Source organism: Somniosus microcephalus, chromosome 1, assembly GCF_052327205.1.
Source record: "Somniosus microcephalus isolate GS21.2 chromosome 1, FLI_Smic_1.0, whole genome shotgun sequence".
Taxonomy (NCBI): domain Eukaryota; kingdom Metazoa; phylum Chordata; class Chondrichthyes; order Squaliformes; family Somniosidae; genus Somniosus; species Somniosus microcephalus.
In genome coordinates, this window is record NC_140987.1 from 112,703,827 (window position 1) to 112,722,758 (window position 18,932).

Consider the following 18,932-nt stretch of genomic DNA (forward strand, 5'->3'; position numbering starts at 1 on the left):
GAAAAAGAAAAGAAAGACTTACATTTATATAGTGCCTTTCACGACCTCAGGATGTCCTAAAGCACTTTACAGCCAATGAAGTACTTTTTGAAATGTAGTTTCTGTTGTAATGTAGGAAACGTGGCAGCCAATTTGCACACAGCAAGCTCCCACAAAACAGCAATGTGTTAATGACCAGATAATCTGTTCTAGTGATGTTGGTTTAAGGATAAATATTGGCCAGGGCACCGGGGATAACTCCCCTGCTCTTCTTCAAAATAATGCCATGGGATCTTTTACGTCCACTTGAAGAAGAGAATGCATTCAAGAGAGAAAGAATGAAGATTGGTGAGAAAAGGAGGGAGCTAATTGAATTGGTTTCATTAAAATACAGCACTTACTAATAACTGTGAAAAACAGTTTGACGGTATGTTTTTGTTTCAGCATTTATGAATTATTTGTTTTCTTTTTAATCTTGCTAGTGACTTAAGTTCTCTTTTCTTCCCCCCCCCAACACAGACCTGCATCCTGGAACTGCAGTTCACCACAGCTTTTGGAAGGTTTGCAGAACATGCAAACGAGATATCAGTTCTTCAAGTGACCAGCTCAAATAACAAATTAGGTGTGTTTTCACCATTTGGATCATCCCTTTTTTTCAATGCTCGTGATGTCTGAGTAATTAAATACAGTTGATTCTGGGTTTCTGGATAATTCGATCTTTTGACAAATCTACAACTTCCGTGCGATGAGAAGACTGAATATGACACCTGTAATATTGTACATGATTCTCCATCTACTTCGGGCTTCATGCTCTGGCCCTGTTATTCCAAGGATTGTGTGGAAATATGAAGGTAAGATTCACATTTTCAGATTTACTAAAAATTAAGCAGGTTTGAGTTCAATAGCACTAGTTTCATAGAACCCAAAAGATATTACTTTAGAAATTAACTTTTTTCTAAAAAAAAATTCTGTAGAACTGCAGTGGTTCTGTTACTGAACTATTGATTCATTTTAAAAAGTTAAAATTCTTCAATCTCCCAGGTGTGTTTATTGACAATATTATGCCAGTATATGTGTTGAACTTTCTTGTTCCTTTTTATTTGTATACTTTTAATTTTAATTTTCCCTTACTCTCACTAAGAAAACTAGGTGTGTATTTTTTTTGGTGGGGAGGGGTGGATGGGCTTAGTTAAATGTTAAACTACTGCCTTGGACTACTATAGGAACAAGTCACTTTTATAACTTGCAGTTACTATTTTTAAAGGTAAGTTTAAAAAAAAATTGAGAAATTTGGAATCATTCACTAGGTAGTAGAGCCAAAGATATTAATGGAATACAGTTGGAGACTGGCTGACCTAGTCGGACTAGTAAAGGGGGTGAGCTTCAATGGACTAAAAGGTTTCTTTCCCTCATCCGTGACTTTCCTTACATTCTTATTCAAAGTAGAATTAACATCCTCTCATATATTAGTTCTTATTTTTTGTGATTATCTGGGTGAGGGATGTTAGTGCTGGGGAATTATATTTTCCTATTTCAGGCAGCCAGAGTTAGCATCAAACACTCCTAAATCAGGCACAGCTCATCCACATACAGAGCTCCCTCTTCTCAGCCCTAGCAATGTGTCTCAACTCAACCTCGGAAGAGCATCCCTATTTCTTCTGCTCTTCTGCACCTGTCTGACACTTTTCCCATTTCTCATGCCAGTCACCCTGTCAGCTATCTGAGTGACGTTGCCAGTTAGTCCCAAATTAGGGACAGTTTTGTGCTCACTCGGAACTAGATTAAGATCTCCCAAACTTAAGTTCACATAGAACCCTTAACGCCAGTTGACAGCGGAGACATTTATCCCATCAGTCTGGGTTGGAATTGAATCTCGGTGAAAAGCCAGTGACTAACCAGACTGTCCCATCCAGTTCCCCCAGACAGTTTTTTTGAAAGTAGCGCATTGGGAGCAACCTCTGTATCCACCACATTACCTCCAATTGGCTGAGATAAAAATGTCAGATCAATTAAAAAAAAGCTGATCCTAATTCTGCTGGACTAGAGTATCTTTTGCTGTATTTTCTCTCTTTTTTATATTTCGTTCACGGGATGTGGGCATCGCTGGCAAGGTCAGCATTTATTGCCCATCCCTAATTGCCCTTGAGAAGGTGGTGGTGAGCTGACTTCTTGAACCGCTGCAGTCCATGTGGTGAAGGTAATGCCAGGTGTTACTTCTTTGTAGCAGTTTGGTGCAACTGAGTGGCTTGCTAGGCTGTTTCAGAGGGCAGTTAAGAGTCAACCACATTGCTGTGGCTCTGGAGTCACATATCAGCCAGACCAGGTAAAGATGACAGATTTCCTTCCCTAAAGGACATTAGTGAACCTGATGGGTTTTTACAACAATCCGGTAGTTTCATGGTCACCATTACTGATACTAGCTTTTTAATTCCCCAGCTGCTGCGGTGGGATTTGAACTCATGTCTCCGGATCATTAGTCTGGGCCTCTGGATTACTAGACCAGTAACATAAACACGATACTACTGTTCCCTACAATTGTTCAAACATGTTCTTAAGTTTGTCAATTTCTTTCCAAAGACCACCTCAGAATTCACATGTCTGTAATTATTGCTTGGAAATTGCCATAATTTCTCCTGCGACTTTTTCCTTCCCACTGCTACTTAAATCTGCTGCTACCCCCTAAACTCAATTTCCCTCGACCTCTACACCTCCCATTTGAAGAAAGTAATTTAATAATACACTCAAGTTTTTGCAAGTGCATTATTGGGTCAACTCTGTTCATAGAATAGGTAATATGTCCAATAGGAGCCCAAATAGTTTCCATTGTTCAGTTTTTTTTTTTAAGAAGATGATCAACTTTTGTTTGAAAATTAGGAACTGTATTCCAGTGGCAAATGTTGGAAGAACTTCTTTGATGATTAAGTGCTACACCCTGCTCTGTGCTTAAGAGTGCAGGTATCATGCTCATGCAGGGAAAATTATTTTGACTTAATTTAGCTAAATACATCATTTTTATCCTTTCAGCATTTCCAAAGAGCAGGATGATTTTTAAGTTTATAAATGTTTTTAATAAAGTTACTCATTTTAGTAGCACTTTGCTGATGGTAAACTGGCAGTGTTGTTCCCAACTCCTCGTGTCAGTATTTTAATTTGTAATCTGGTAAAAATGGAAGCGACTTCATTATTGTACATCAGCACAGTTACGTTGGGAAGTGGTCCCCTGATGAGGCGCCCTATATGTCAAGCACTCAATTGTGTGTTCCTGGAAATTTTGGGATGGAGCTCAGTGCTTACAAACTTCATATTAGCATTGAAGAAGTTTTAGGTATTTTTTTAAAATCTGAATTTGTTGGGGTGACTTGCCAGATCAGTAGGGTTTTAATGCTTTTTAATCGTGAGATACTGCTCCATAATCTCGCCATTATTCCTGGACCCATGATCTAACTTTCTTTGATTTTTTTTTGTAATAAACAAAGTAGAACTCAGTCAAGAAGAGTGGAAATAAATGTAAAATATTTTGATTAAACTGTGCAGTGTACACAAAAGTAATTTTGCTTCTAACTTAGTTTTCACTCCATAATCACTTAATTTTGATTCTCTTCCCCCCCCCCCCTTCTTTATTTGGATTTTACCTTTTGTCGCTGGTTTGTTAAGAAATTATTTATTAAACTGGCTTGCTTGCTTGCTGTTGGTGTCTCCCTATGTTTTCTGTTACTAGCCGGTTGTCTTGCCTCTCCAGTAATTTCTGGTGACGTTCATGTTGGTGCAGACCTATCTCTTGCTCATGTCAAACTGCTGCAAGGGCTGCCTGCAGCTCTACATGTTCACTGACACTTCAGATTCACAGAGGCACCCATGTTGCTGTTGGCACAGTAGTATTTTCTTGCCTGTAATACCAAATATGGAGCTATCATTCAGATAGCTCCATCTATGCGCCTGGCATTTGTGTGTTAAATACAGCACAGTGGCTTATTAGTTTTCTCTTGTTAATCTGTGTAAAATCAATTGCATATTATTCCTGTGCCTGTTACTGCAACACATTTTTCAGACTAGAACTGCCATTCAACTCTGGCTGTAAATAAGTGGCTGATTAGAATCATGTTTAGAGTAATGGTTAACCGAGGAAGGGAACAGCAGTACAAAACTTTGTAGATTACAGGGTTTACTGTTTTCAAGATCATATTTGTACCTTTTCCAGGAACCCAACTAGATGTGAGAATTTCTACACACAAAAAAGCCATTACTTCCTTTTTAACCATGACACTATTAATTTTTGTACATATTCATTTTTGTACATATTTCATTTGCAACATTTCCAACATAACCGAAGCATTCCATTTTAATTTGGAATTTTTACCCAATAATGTTTTAGTATTTACTTTTCAAATTTATCGTGCTTTAGTTTTCAATTTTTCTTGTTTACTCGCATCTGACTATACTGACTTTGATCGGATATCTGGTGCTAAAGTTCCCCGACCTTCGAATTCTCCACCATCTTAGGCTCATGGTTTAATATCGTACTCAAGTATAACCTCTTTTTGTTTATTTCCATTTAAACATGGTACATCAAGAATCCTTTTTCCTATGTTTGCTCAAAATGTCCTTGCAAATGTGTGAACCCGTGACCTGAGCTCTAGGGATTCTAAATAATGAAATTTTAATGAAGGAAAGGGCTGGAACATGTATGTTAGATCAGCACGCAAAACCATGTTGAGCTTAATGAGAGAGGTTTGTGCCCTGTGGCAGAGGGAATTCTTGGCAAGCACACTGATATTTACAATAGCAGTATGTTAGAGGGTCTGTTGAGTTCATCTGAACTGAGAATGCAGAGATGTTTGGTTTCATATGGAAAAAATTCTAAGCCACTGCTTCAGGACATTAAATGATCAAGCGAAGCTCCAATTACAGACCTCTACTTTCTTGAGATGTTGCGATAAAATAGTGCGGTCTACTTCTCTAAATTCAAGGTATCCATTAATTCAATTTTATTTTCGCAAAAATGACTGAGTAGACTAATACATGCCTGTAAAATAAACTGCATTTTTTTTTAAAAAACTGATTGAATTGAATGAATTAGAGTACAATTTTGCAAGTCTCGTTTCCAATCGCTTTTCCAGTCTTTGATTCATTGTTATCGGAGCTTTTTAATGATGTAATTTTCAATGAAGCCAGTCGAGGTCCTGAGTAGAAGTACTAAGGCGGTAATGTTAGGTGTAAAAGCTGGATGAAAATATCCTGAACAGGAACTTTGTGCATTGGAAGTACGCTTAAAGCCTTTACACTCCTTTGGAAGAAATTAGTAATGTTTACTTTTCTGTTAAGCGAGTGGTGTATAATCTGGATAATTACACCCAATGGATTGAAGTTCTCAATCTGCTTCAATTCAGTGACTCTCTGACTTAGATAACTTTAATGGATGCATTAAAGTCTTTTTAATAACTACTAATAGGTTTGTAATCTGATTGCTGGTTGTAACTCTGAGAGCTCCAATACAATTTTGTGATCATAGATTACTGATGAACTTGTCTCCAAGCTTTATATCTTTCTCTCTGTGAATTCCAGTTTTTCTCTTGGATAGCATTCAGGATCAGGGAAACAATTTAACAACAGGGCATTTTGGTTGTTGGGTTAAGAATTTAATGTTGCACAGAGACAGACCTCTAGCTTGGGACCGAGTGGCATGGTAAGAGCTCTCCTTGCACCAGGAAAATACATGAAGGCTATCTCAGTCTGCTGAGAGATTTCAAAAAGCCTTTGACATTCTTGGAGACACAGCCAAGTATCAAGAGTTGGGGGCAGGGGAGGTGGGGTGGGGAGCAGGGAGAACTTCTTGGCAGCTTTTAGTGTGATGATCATTCATTCAACATGTAGATGAATACTTTTGAGTTCAGCAGCTTGTTCCTTTTGTATGTTACAAGCAGTTGGCTTTTATAATGTCTTTAAAGACTGTTGTAGAAAAAAAATTATAAAAATTAAATGCATTTGATAAGAGATGCATCGGTCTGAATAAGCAGCAAACCACCCATGATCTTGGCAGCAATATTTTTTGGTACTGAAGTTCTGTCTGATTGTCCTTCATTTTGTTCTGCCATGCTTTGCTGTTCCTCTTGTTTCTCTACCCCTCTGTTTTACATAAGAACATAAGAAATAGGAGCAGGAATGGGCCATTTGGCCCCTCGAGCCTGCTCCGCCATTCAATAAGGTCATGGCTGATCTTTTACCTCAACTGCACTATCCCCACATCCCTTGATGCCTTTCATATCCAAAAATCTATCGATCTCGGTCTTTAATATACTCAACGACTGAGCCTCCATAGCCCTCTGGGGTAGAGAATTCCAAAGATTCACGACCCACTGAGTAAAGAAGTTTCTCCTCATCTCAGTCCTAAATGGCCGACCCCTTATTCTGAGACTGTGACCTCTGGTTCCAGACTCCCCAGTCAGGGGAAACATCTTTCCTGCATCTACTCTGTCAAGCCCTGTAAGAATTTTGAATGTTGCAATGAGATCACCTCTCATTCTTCTAAACTCTAGAGAATATAGGCCTTGTCTACTCAATCTCCCCTCATAGGATAATCCCTTCATCCCAGGAATCAGTCTGGTGAACCTTTGTTGCACTCCCTCTATGGCAAGTATATCCTTCCTTAGGTAAGGAGACCAGAACTGTACATAATACTCCAGGTGTGGTCATACCAGGGCCCTTGCAGTAAGATGTCTTTACTCTTGGCCTTTATTGCAAGAGGATTTGAGTACAACATACCATTTGCTTTCCTAATTGCTTGCTGAACCTGCATGTTAACTTTCAGTGATTTGTGTACAAGGAGCTCCAAGTCCCTCTGAACACCAACATTTCCCAATCTCTCACCATTTAAAAAATTCTCTGCTTTTCTATTTTTCCTACCAAAGTGGGTCACTTCATATTTCTCCATATTATTTTCCATTATTTTCCATTTGCCATGTTCTTGCCCACTCATTTAGCTTTTCTACATCCCCTTGAAGCCTCAATGCATCCTCCTCACAACTTACATTCCCACCCAGCTTTGTATCATCAGCAAACTTGAATATATTACATTTAGTCCCCTCATACAGATTGTGAATAGCTGAGGCCCAAGCACTGATCCTTGCGGTACCCCACTAGTTACAGCCTGCCAACCCGAAAATGACCCGTTTATTTGTCTTTCTCTTTGTGTCTCTTCCCATCCCCAAAAGCAGAGAATCCTAGCCATGAAGTACTAAATAAGACATTTCACTTCCAATTGATACATTGCATATGAAGTGAATATCGATTTTTTTTCTGCGCGAAGTGATGAGGTGCTATATAAATGGAAGTGTTTCTATTTTTCATTCTTTAAATAGCATTGGTTTTACAGTGTCTTGCGTAGTTCAGAAGAGCGCAATCTATGAGGTGGCTCCCTGCGTTCACATCGCTAAAACCAACTCCTTTATTCTGACAACCAAATTGTATACACATTTTCTCATGGATGTATGATTCAAGCACTTTTCCCCTCACATTCAAATCCATTGTTACTCCCCTTAAAAAGCTCCCCCTGTACTTTGCCCTCTGAACAGCTGTCCAATTTGTAACCCACCCCCCCAGCTTCCTTTTCAAGGTTCTTGAATGGATCATCACTTCCCAATTATGTGACCACCACTCCCTTTGGTCTGGATTTCACTCAGCAAACAGCACAAAACCATCTTGGCTAGTCATAAAACGTATCCTGTGTAATTGCTACTGTGGTGCCTTATGCCTCCTTGACCGCCTCGTAGTCTTCGACGTAGTTGACCACTTCATCCTTTGCTATTGTCTCTTCTTGGTGATCCATCTCCATTACACTGCCCTTTTATGGTTCCTATACATTTCTGCCTTGTCAGCACATACCTTGCAATGGCCATTCCCCTTGTAGCTTTTGCACCGGCACAGTTTCATGGAATCATAGAATGGTTACAGCACAGAAGGAGGCCATTCGGCCTGTCAAGCCCATGTCGGCTCTCTGCAAGAGCACTCAGCTAGTCCCACTCCCCTGCCCTTTCCCCGTAGCCCTGCAATTTTTTTCCCTTCAGGTACTTATCCAATTCCAGTTTGAAAACCACGATTGAGTCTGCCTCCACCACCCTTTCAGACAGTGCATTCCAGATCCTAACCACTTGCTGCGTAAAATTTTTTTTCCTCATGTCGTTTTTGGTTCTTTTGCTAATCACCACCTTAAATCTGTATCCTCTGGTTCTCGACGCTTCCGCCAATGATTTCCTTCCCTACAGGACATTGGTGAACCAGATGGGTTTTTACAAAAATGCGGTAGTTTAATGGTCACCATTACTGATGCTAGCTTTTTTCCCAGATTTATTTAATTAACTGAATTCAAATTCCCCAGCTGCCATGGTGGGATTTGAACTCTTCACAGAATCACAGAAACCCCACAGTGCAGATAGAGGCCATTTCGGCCCATCGAGCCTGCACCGACACATATCCCACCCGATCCCCGTAACCCCAACACATATTCCACCCTATCCCTGTAACCCCCCTAACACTAAGGGTCAATTTATCATAGCCAATCAACCTAACCCGCACATCTTTGGACTGTGGGAGGAAACCGGAGCACCCGGAGAAAACCCACGCAAACACGGGGAGAATGTGCAAACTCCACACAGACAGTCGCCCGAGGCCAGATTCGAACCCGGGTCTCTGGCGCTGTGAGGCAACAGTGCTAACCACTATGCCACCGTGCTATCTTGTCTCCAGATAATTAGTCCAGGCATCTGGATTACTAGTCCAGTAACATTACCACTATGCTATCGTTCTGGTTAGGTGGAGGAAGAAATATGCAAACAAATTAGGGAAATGAATAAAAAACAGAGAATAATAACCATGGGGGATTTCAACTACCCCAATATTAATTGGCCAGAAGTAATAGGTAAAGGGGATAAGGGAATGGAGTTCCTACTATGTCTACAGGACTCCTTTCTAACCCAGTATGAAAGAAGCCCAAGAAGGCAGGATTCGCTTTTTGATCTAGTAATGGGGAATGAACCAGAGCAGATAAAAGAAGTAAAAGTAGGGGAACATCTAGGCAATAGTGACCATCATATGCATCAGCTGTGGCTCAGTTGGTAGCACGCTCGCCTCTGAGTCAGAAGGTTGTGGGTTCAGGTCCCACTCCAGGGACTTGAGCACATAAAGCTAGGCTGACACTCCAGTGCAGTGCTGAGGGAGTGCTGCACTGTCGGAGGTGCCGTCTTTCGGATGAGATGTTAAACCGAGGCCCCGTCTGCTCTCTCAGGTGGACGTAAAAGACCCCATGGCACTATTTCGAAGAACAGTAGGGGAGGTGCCCTGGCCAATATGTATCCCTCAACCAACATAACAAAAACAGATTATCTGGTCATTATCACATTGCTGTTTGTGGGACCTTGCTGTGCACAAATTAGCTGCCACGTTTCCCACATTAGTGACACCACTTCACTTCAAAAGTGCTTTGTTGGCTGTAAAGCACTTTGAGACGTTCGGTGGCCGTGAAAGTCGCTATATAAATGCAAGTCTTTTCTTCTCTCTTTTTCGCTCTCCCTCGCGCTCTCTCCCTCGCGCGCGCTCTCTTTTTCTTTTTTTCTTTCTTTTTCTCTTTCTTTCAATCATCGAGAATGGCATAAGTATGAAGAAGATCAGGGTAATAGATTGTAGACAGTGATAGAGATAGAGAGATCGCAGAAATATTAAATAATTACTTTGCTTCAGTATTTACCAGGGAGATAGAACAGGTGGACATGACAATTGATGATGAGATTAGAAATGAGATAACTGCATTTAAAATAAAAAGAGGAGAAATATTAAATAAACAAATCAAACTCCGATGATAAAACGCCTGGACAGATTACATACGTGCGTTTTTGAAAAAGAATCTAGGGAAGAGATAGCAGAGGCATTACTACACACATTTAATAATTCGTTAGAACAAGTTGTAGTGCCAGAGGACTGGCGGATACCTATATTTAAGAAGGGAGATAGAACATGTCCAGGGATCTATAGACCAGTCAGTTTAACATCGGTGGTAGGAAAAATAATGGAATCCCTACTAAAAGAGAAAGTCGAAGAACATTGAGAAGCTAAAAATATAATGAATGGATTTCAAAAAAAAAAGTCTTGTTTGACCAACCTCATTGATTTTTTTGAAGAGGTAACAGAGAGTAGACGAGGGTAATGCAGTAGATGTAATTTATCTAGATTTTCAAAAGGTACCATATAGTAGACTGATGAATAAGGTCAGAGCATGTGGAGTCAGGGGACAAGTAACAGAATGGATAACTAGCTGGCTTCAAGACAGAAAGCAGAGAGTAGGGGTAAAGGGTAGCTATTCAGAGTGGCAGAAGGTGGGGAGTGCTGGGACCACTGTGGTTCACAATTTATATTAACGATTTAGACTTTGGAATCAAAAATACAATTTCTAAATTTGCAGATGACACTAAATTGGGGGGGATATCAATACTGAGGAGGACTGCAACAAATTACAAGAAGACATTAATAAACTTGAAAAATGGGCATACAATTGGCAAATGAAATTCAACATAGTTAAATGTGAGGTATTACATTTTGGTAAGAAAAATAAGGAGGTTGCATATTACTATGAAAATAAGAATCTAAGTGGGCTAGAAGAGCAAAGGGATCCCAGAGTACAAATACACAAATCAGTGAAAGTAGTGACACAAGTTAACGAGGCCATAAAAAAAGCAAACCAAGCACTAGGATTTATTTCTAGAGGGATTGAATTGAAAAGTAGAGAAGTTATGTTAAACCTGTATCAAACCTTGGTTGGACCACACTTCGAGTACTGCGTACAATTCTGGTCGCCATATTATAAAAAGGATATAGAGGCACTGGAAAGGGTGCAAAAAAGATTTACAATGATGATACCAAAAATGTGAGGGTTATACCTATCAGGAAAGGATGAACAGGCGGAGTCTCTTTTCTCTTGAAAAGAGAAGGCTGAGGGGTGACCTAATAGAGGTCTTTAAAATTATGAAAGGTTTTGATAGAGTAGATACAGGGAGACAGTGTTTCCACTTGTGGGGAAGAGCAAAACTAGAGGCCATCAATATAAGAATAGTCACCAAGAAGCCAAATAGGGAATTCAGGAGGAACTTCTTTACCCAGAGAGTGATGAGAATGTGGAACTCGCTACCACAGGGAGTGGTTGAAGTGGATAGTATAGATGCATTTAAGGGGAGGCTAGATAAGCATATGATGGAGAAGGGAATAGAGGGTTATGCTGATAGTTACACGAGGAAAGACAGAAGGAGGCTCGAGTGGAGCATAAATGCCGCATGAACTGAATTGGCCGAATGGCCTGTTTCTGTGCTGTATATCCTATGTAATATACTCTCCACCCCACCCGAAACCATGTGAGCTCCTGAGAGAAGCAAAAAAACAGATTTTTTAAAAATGCCAATTTGGGGGGAGGGGGGAAATCTGGGAAATTCCTCTCTGACCCATCTAGGCGATCGAAACTAGCCCAGGAGATCACTCTGGTCCCGAATTCTCTGCAGTCCCTACCTTCTGTAAGAGGTAATCTCCGCTCCAGCCAGAAACCTGTCCAGTTTGCGATTGAAGGAATTCAGCGAATCAGCATCCACCGCATGAGATGGCAGAGGTAAATGAGATGAGCCATAACTTCCTGAAACTGAATACCAGCAAGACTGAATGCACACAGTTTAGCTCTCATCAGATGCTCCCTAACCCCTCATTCTACATCCCACCATGTGTGTTAATTCAGCCTGAATCCAACAGTGCGCATCCTCAGTGTTCCACTTGAATCCTGAACTAAGCCTCAAACTCCACGTCCAGTCCAAAACCAAGATTACCTTTTTCCCCCTTTTAAACCGCACCTCAATATTTTGAATGTGCTGCCAACCACCCCCATGCCTCCCAAGTTGCCTTCCTGATTCCATCCTACACAACCTCTCATCTCTATCTCTGCCACCCGCATCCTAACTGATACGTCTATTCATCCATCGCCCAGTCCTTGGTGATTTCAAAATTCACTTCCTCATTTATGAAACCCTTCATGGCCTTGCTGCACCCTGTATCGTTTTGTATGTGGGTTCAATGACGACACAATCATGAAAGAGAATGTCTTTTTATCTAAAGCTTGTTCAACAAGTTAACAGCATTACAGGAGACACCATCTTAGAGATCCATCTAAAACGAAACGAAAACTAAACTGCTTGTCTCTCACATGCCCTCTGCTGGTCAGGCATAAATAATCAATCAGGCAAATATGCTGGTAAGGCATAAATAATCAAACAGGCAAATACCATCACTATTTATTTGCTGATATCATTACATCTCCCTTTCTTAAAACAAAAGTATTTTACTTTTATCTAACAACATGTTTTCTTTGTATTGCTCTGCATTTTAACTGTAACACTTAATGAACTTACATTATCATTATCATGGTTTTTTAACCTTGTTTTGTGTGTTCACATGAAATATGTAAATACCTAGAACTTGAAGAAAGAATAAGATAACATTACTTCCTTCTATAACAAGAGTCCTTAAACTTGCTCAATGAGTCTCTCAGGAGGCTTCACGTGTCTTGAGGATTTTCTGATTGATTGTCCTTGAATCTGAGTTGTTGCCTCCGATGATGATTTCTCAGCTGTGTGATCAGGTTGTTCAACAGTATCAGTCTTTTGACCTGCTGTGGCTGGTCCCATGAGAAGATCCTGACGATTTCTTCTCAGAACAGCACCCTCATCTGTCTGAATGGTGTATGATCTTGGTTGGACTTCACTCAGGACAGTTCCCTTCTGAGTCCATATGTTTGTTTTGTCTTTGAACCTTACTTGGTCACCAGTGTGGAGTTCAGGTAGGTTTTGTGTTCCTCTGTCATAGTAGTACTTTTGCTTTTCTTTCTGTTCTTTGAACTTCTTCACTTTCTCCCCCTCTTTTGTTTTCAGGAGGTTCTCCGGGATGGGCAGGTTTGACCTTAGCAGACGTCCCATAAGGAGTTGGGCTGGTGACATACCACACTCGAGCGGCATTGTGCGGTATACAAGCATGCTCTGGTAGAAGTCAGTTCCACTGTCTTTTGCCTTGTACATCAGTCTTTTCACTGTCTGGACCGATTTTTCCACTAGTCCATTGGACTGTGGAAAGTGAGGACTTGACATTGTGTGGACAAAGTCCCACTCTTTGGCAAAGTGTCGGAAACTTGCATTGTAAAACTGGGGTCCGTTGTCTGTGAAGACCTCGCTTGCCACGCCATGTCTGGAGAATATGGCTTTCATACATGTTATCACAGCATCTGCAGTGGTGGTGTACAGTCTACACACCTCTGGATACAGGGAGTAATAGTCTGTGACTACAAGATAATCCTTCCCTTGACATACGAATAGGTCAGCGCCTACCTTCTGGTAAGGTCTGTCTGGCACTGGGTGTGGCTTTAGTGGTTCTACCGGATTGCTTGCTCGATATTTCAGGCATATTGTGCAGTTTGACACCTCATTTGTCACATCTTGGTTGATTCGTAGCCAGTACATCACCTCTCGTGCTCTTTTCTTACACTTTTCGATTCCCAGATGTCCTCCATGGATCCTTTTTAGCATCGCTTTTCTCAGACTCTTTGGGATAACTATTTTACTTCCTTTGTAGATGATGTCTTTGACCACTGATAGTTCCACCCTGCAGTTCCAGTACTCTGCCATGTCAGGTGAGCAGTCTTGCTTCATGTTGGGCCATCCATCCGAGATGCTTTTCCTCAGTCGTCTCATTGTTTCATCTTTGTTTGTCTCGGTCTTTATGAGCTCCATTTTTGCATCTGCTATGGGCAGTGCACTTGTGATCATGTCCACGTAGGCGTTCACTTTTTCATCCATTGTGGTGTTTGCGGGCTCACTTGGGTCAACAGCTCTGGACAACGTGACTGCTGTATACATCAGCTTACCCGGTGTGTACATCAGCTTACCCGGTGTGTACGCAACATTCAGTGTATAGCGTTGCAGCCTGATCATCATTCTTTGTATTCTAAGCGGACAGCTATTTAGTGGCTTTTGGAACAATGCAATCAAGGGCTTATGGTCAGTCTCTACACTGATTGCTTGTCCTGCCACAAACTGGTGAAATCTTTCACAGGCGTATGTGATGCTGAGCAGCTCCTTTTCTATTTGAGCATATCGTGTCTCCGCGCCTGTCATTGAGCGCGATGCATATGCAATAGGTTGCCAGTAGTCATATTTTTGCAGAAGAACGGCACCGAGCCCACTCTGTGATGCATCTGATGATATCTTGATGTGTCTCGCTGGGTCATAAAACCTCAGAACTGGTTCCTCTGTGAGCAGTTTCTTTAGATCGCTCCATGACTTCTCATGCTCATGATTCCATTCCCATTCTATGTTCTTTTCAGTTAGTCTTCTCAGTGGCGCCATCTTTTCTGAGAGGTTGGATATGAATTTACCCATGTAGTTGATCATTCCATTAAACCTCTGCACGTCCTTTTTGCATTGTGGCTTTGGCATATTCTCAATGGTGGACACCTTTCTGGGATCTGGTCTGATGCCCTCACTGCTAAGGATATCTCCCACGAATGTCAGTTCTGTCACCCCGAGCTGGCATTTCTCTCTATTCAGCTTCAGGTTTGTTTTCCTTGTTGCTTCCAGCACTTTTTTCAGTCTCTCGTCATGCTCAGTTCTCGTGGTTCCCCATACTATGATGTCATCCATGTCTGGCATAAAAGGAAATCTAAAAAGGTGACTCAACCGTGGATAACAGGGGAAATTAGAGACAGCATAAAATCCAAAGATAGGGCGTATAAAATAGCCAAAAAAAGCGCCAGAGCGGAAGATTGGGAACAGTTTAAGATAGAGCAAAGGAGGGCAAAGGGCATGATCAAGAGGGGCAAAATAGCTTACGAAAACAAGCTGGCGGAAAATATAAAAACTAACTCCAAAAGCTTTTATAAATATATCAAAAGGAAAAGACTGGTGAAAACCAAAGTTGGTCCATTGCAGTCAGATACGGGGGAATATATAATGGGAAATAAGGAAATGGCAGATCAACTAAATGCATACTTTGGGTCAGTCTTTACGAAGGAAGACACAAAAAACCTCCCTGGGATATCGGGAAAAATAGGGACATTGGCAAAGGAGGAACTGACGCAAATCAATATCTCTAAGGATATGGTGTTAAGGAAGCTAAAAGGATTGAAGGTGGACAAATCCCCAGGGCCTGATAACATGCATCCTAGGGTACTGAAGGAGGTGGCCCTAGAGATAGCGGATGCACTAAGGATGATTTTTCAGAATTCATTAGATTCGGGAACAGTGCCGATGGATTGGAGGGTAGCTAACGTTACCCCACTATTCAAAAAGGGGGGTAGGGAAAAAGCAGGTAATTACAGACCTGTAAGCCTTACATCAGTTGTGGGCAAAATGCTGGAGTCCATCATTAAGGATGAAATAGCGGAGCACTTGGCAAATGGGGACAGGATAGGACAGAGTCAACATGGATTTACAAAAGGTAAATCGTGCTTGACTAATCTATTGGAATTTTTTGAGGGAGTAACTGGTAGAATAGATGGGGGAGAGCCAGTAGATGTGGTGTACCTGGACTTCCAAAAGGCCTTCGATAAGGTCCCACATAAAAGATTAGCATGGAAAATTGAGGCTCATGGGATAAAGGGGAAAGTTTTGGCGTGGATAGGGAACTGGCTGTCAGATAGAAAACAGAGAGTTGGAATAAACGGCTCATTTTCTGAATGGCAGGCAGTAACAAGTGGGGTACCACAGGGATCTGTCCTGGGCCCCCAGCTGTTCACAATTTACATTAATGACCTGGATCAGGGAGTCGGATGCAGCATTTCCAAATTTGCAGACGACACTAAACTAGGAGGGGGGGTGGGCTCAGAGGAAGAGACCAGGAAGCTCCAGAGCGATTTGGACAGACTGGGCGATTGGGCGGATAAATGGCAGATGCACTATAATGTGGACAAGTGCGAAGTTATCCACCTTGGGTGCAGGAACGGGAGGGCAAATTATTATTTAAATGGCAATAGATTGGGAGAGGGGGAAGTACAGAGAGACCTGGGTGTTCTTGTACACCAGTCACTGAAGGCGAGCATGCAGGTGCAACAGGCGGTCAAGAAGGCAAACGGTATGCTGGCCTTCATAGCAAAAGGGTTAGAATACAGGAACAGGGATACCTTGCTGCAGCTGTACAGGGCACTGGTGAGACCACACCTCGAGTACTGTGTACAGTTTTGGTCGCCTCATCTGAGGAAGGATGTTCTTGCCATGGAGGGGGTGCAGCGGCGATTCACCAGGCTGATACCAGGAATGGCGGGAATGACCTATGAGGAGAGACTATGTAGTTTAGGGATGTACACACTGGAGTTTAGAAGATTGAGAGGGGACCTCATAGAAGTGTATAAAATTCTGACAGGTCTAGACAGACTGGATGCAGAAGGAATGTTTCCCTTGGCGGGTGAGAACAGAACTAGAGGACATAATTTAAGGATAAGGGCTAAACCATTTAGGACAGAGATGAGGGGGAATTTCTTCACTCAGAGAGTGGTGAAACTGTGGAACTCATTGCCACAGAGGGCAGTGTACGCCAGCTCATTAAATATATTTAAGAGGGAATTAGATATATTTCTACGGGCAAAAGGGGTTAAGGGTTACGGAGAGAAGGCGGGGACGGGATACTGAATTAAAGGATCAGCCATGATCTCATCGAATGGCGGAGCAGGCACGAAGGGCCGAATGGCCTACTCCTGCTCCTATCTTCTATGTATCTATGATGTATCAACTCCCTCCAGGTGCTCATAGATCATATGGATAGTTTTGTGATACACTTCAGGAGCTGAGGCAATGCCAAATGGTAACCTTAGGAATCTGTACCTGCCAAATGGACTGTTGAACGTGCACAGTCTTGAACTTGCCTCGTCCAGTTTCATCTCAAAATCCTGATGATGCATCTAACTTGCTGAAATACTTTGCATTTGCAAATTGTGACATGATTTCCTCACGTGTAGGAAGCTTGAAGTGCTCTCTCTTTATTGCTCTGTTTAGATCTCTTGGATCCAGGCAAATTCTGAGCTTTCCATTCTTTTTGTCCACAACGACAAGGGAACTCACCCATTCAATTGGCTCATCTATCTTCTGAATCACGTTCAGGCTTTCCATCCTGTCCAACTCTGCCTTCAGTTGCTTTTGAAGAGCAAACGGAACTTTTCTGCATGGATGTATGACCGTTGGCATACTTTTATCTACTCTGATCGTGGGCATACTTTTATCTACTCTGATCGTGTGTTCTCCTGGAAGGCAGCCTAGACCCTGAAATAGGTCGTTGTACTCTTTCATGAGTTCATCCTAGACTGTCTCTCCTTCGCTTTCCACAACGAGGACTCTCTTTACCAGGTTCAGTCTCTCACAGGCTATTAAACCTAGTATGGCTTGCACATCCTTTGGCACCACGATTAATGCTAGCGTGTGCTCTCTGTCCTTGTGTGTCACTTTGACAATGCATCTTCCTTTCACTGGTATATCAGTACCTGAGTATCCTGTCACTTTCACTTTTATTCCATGTATCTTTGGTCTGGGCCTAATTTTCTTAAAATCAGTCTCTGATATCACATTAACTTGTGCTCCAGTATCCAATTTAAATGGAATGTGTATGTCATTCACTTTTAGTGTCAACATCAAGTCTCTTTTTTCTTTTTTGTTTTCAGACACAACATCTACATAGAACTCCTCTATCTCGCTTTCATCTACTGCATGGACCTTGCTTTGTTGCGCTTGGTTCTTGCAGCAACGGGCATAATGGTTGTTTTTGTTGCAACTATTGCATGTTTTACCATATGCTGGACACTTTTTTGGTGTATGCTGTGTACCGCATCGACTACATGACTTTCGATTGCCCCTTTCATTTTTGTTCGCTGGCCACGCCTCTTTTTTCACATTGGCGCTCTTTTTGTTAAACGGTTTGTGTCCGTTCTTACTCACTGCATCCACGTTGCAGCTACTGTCACTGAACAGCTCCTTTGCCTGCGACTTCACAGTCTCTGTAGCCCTACACAGTGCTATGGCTTTTCCCAGGTCTAGATTTTGCTCTCTTAGCAGTCTTTCCCTTAGACCATTATCTGGAATACCACACACCAGTCTGTCTTTTATCAGCGAGTCTGTCAGTCCCCCAAATTCGCACGATTTGCTTCTGTTTCTCAGTTCACTCACATACTGATCAATAGTCTCTCCCGTTTTCTGTACACGTGAAAAATCTGTGCCTCTCAAACGTCACGTTACGTTTAGGTATGCAGTAGGCCTCAAACTGTTCCATTATTTTATCCAGCTTCATTTTGTCTCCATCAACAGTGAATGTGAAGTTATTATACACCTCCAGCGCTTCATCACCCACGACATGTAAGAACACTGACGCTTTCATTTTATCACTTTTCTCGTCGGCTCCGATTGCCGCTAAATACAACTCCAAACGTTGTTTGAACCTCCTCCAATTTTCAGCCACATTACCTGTCAACTGAAGCTTCGCTGGTGGGTGTAAACCTTCCATTTTTCACTTCGTTAGCTATTCTCCAATGGTAAGTAACGATGTTCTCTTTTGGCTTGCTAATATGTGGAGAGCTGATTTAACTTCAGATTTTTCCTCTTCATCTCTTTCAATCACTTCTGACACCATGTATCGTTTTGTATGTGGGTTCAATGACGACACAATCACGAAAGAGATTGTCTTTTTATCTAAAGCTTGTTCAACAAGTTAACAGCATTACAGGAGACACCATCTTCGAGATCCATCTAAAACGAAACGAAAACTAAACTGCTTGTCTCTCACATGCCCTCTGCTGGTCAGGCATAAATAATCAATCAGGCAAATATGCTGGTAAGGCATAAATAATCAAACAGGCAAATACCATCACTATTTGCTGATATCATTACACACCCTACCTGTGCAATCTC

General features: G+C 41.7%; 1 protein-coding gene across 5 annotated transcripts in view; it reads left to right on the forward strand.

The window, feature by feature from the left end:
* Positions 1-18,932, forward strand: part of sema4d (sema domain, immunoglobulin domain (Ig), transmembrane domain (TM) and short cytoplasmic domain, (semaphorin) 4D) — a 264,629-nt gene that overhangs the window by 133,221 nt on the left and 112,476 nt on the right. For all 5 annotated transcript variants that reach the window (XM_085984672.1, XM_085984683.1, XM_085984688.1 and 2 more), the window contains exon 2: positions 499-830. In XM_085984672.1, the coding sequence (XP_085840798.1) occupies positions 725-830 (106 nt within the window). In that variant the 5' untranslated portion in view covers positions 499-724. The remainder of the gene's footprint in view (positions 1-498; positions 831-18,932) is intronic.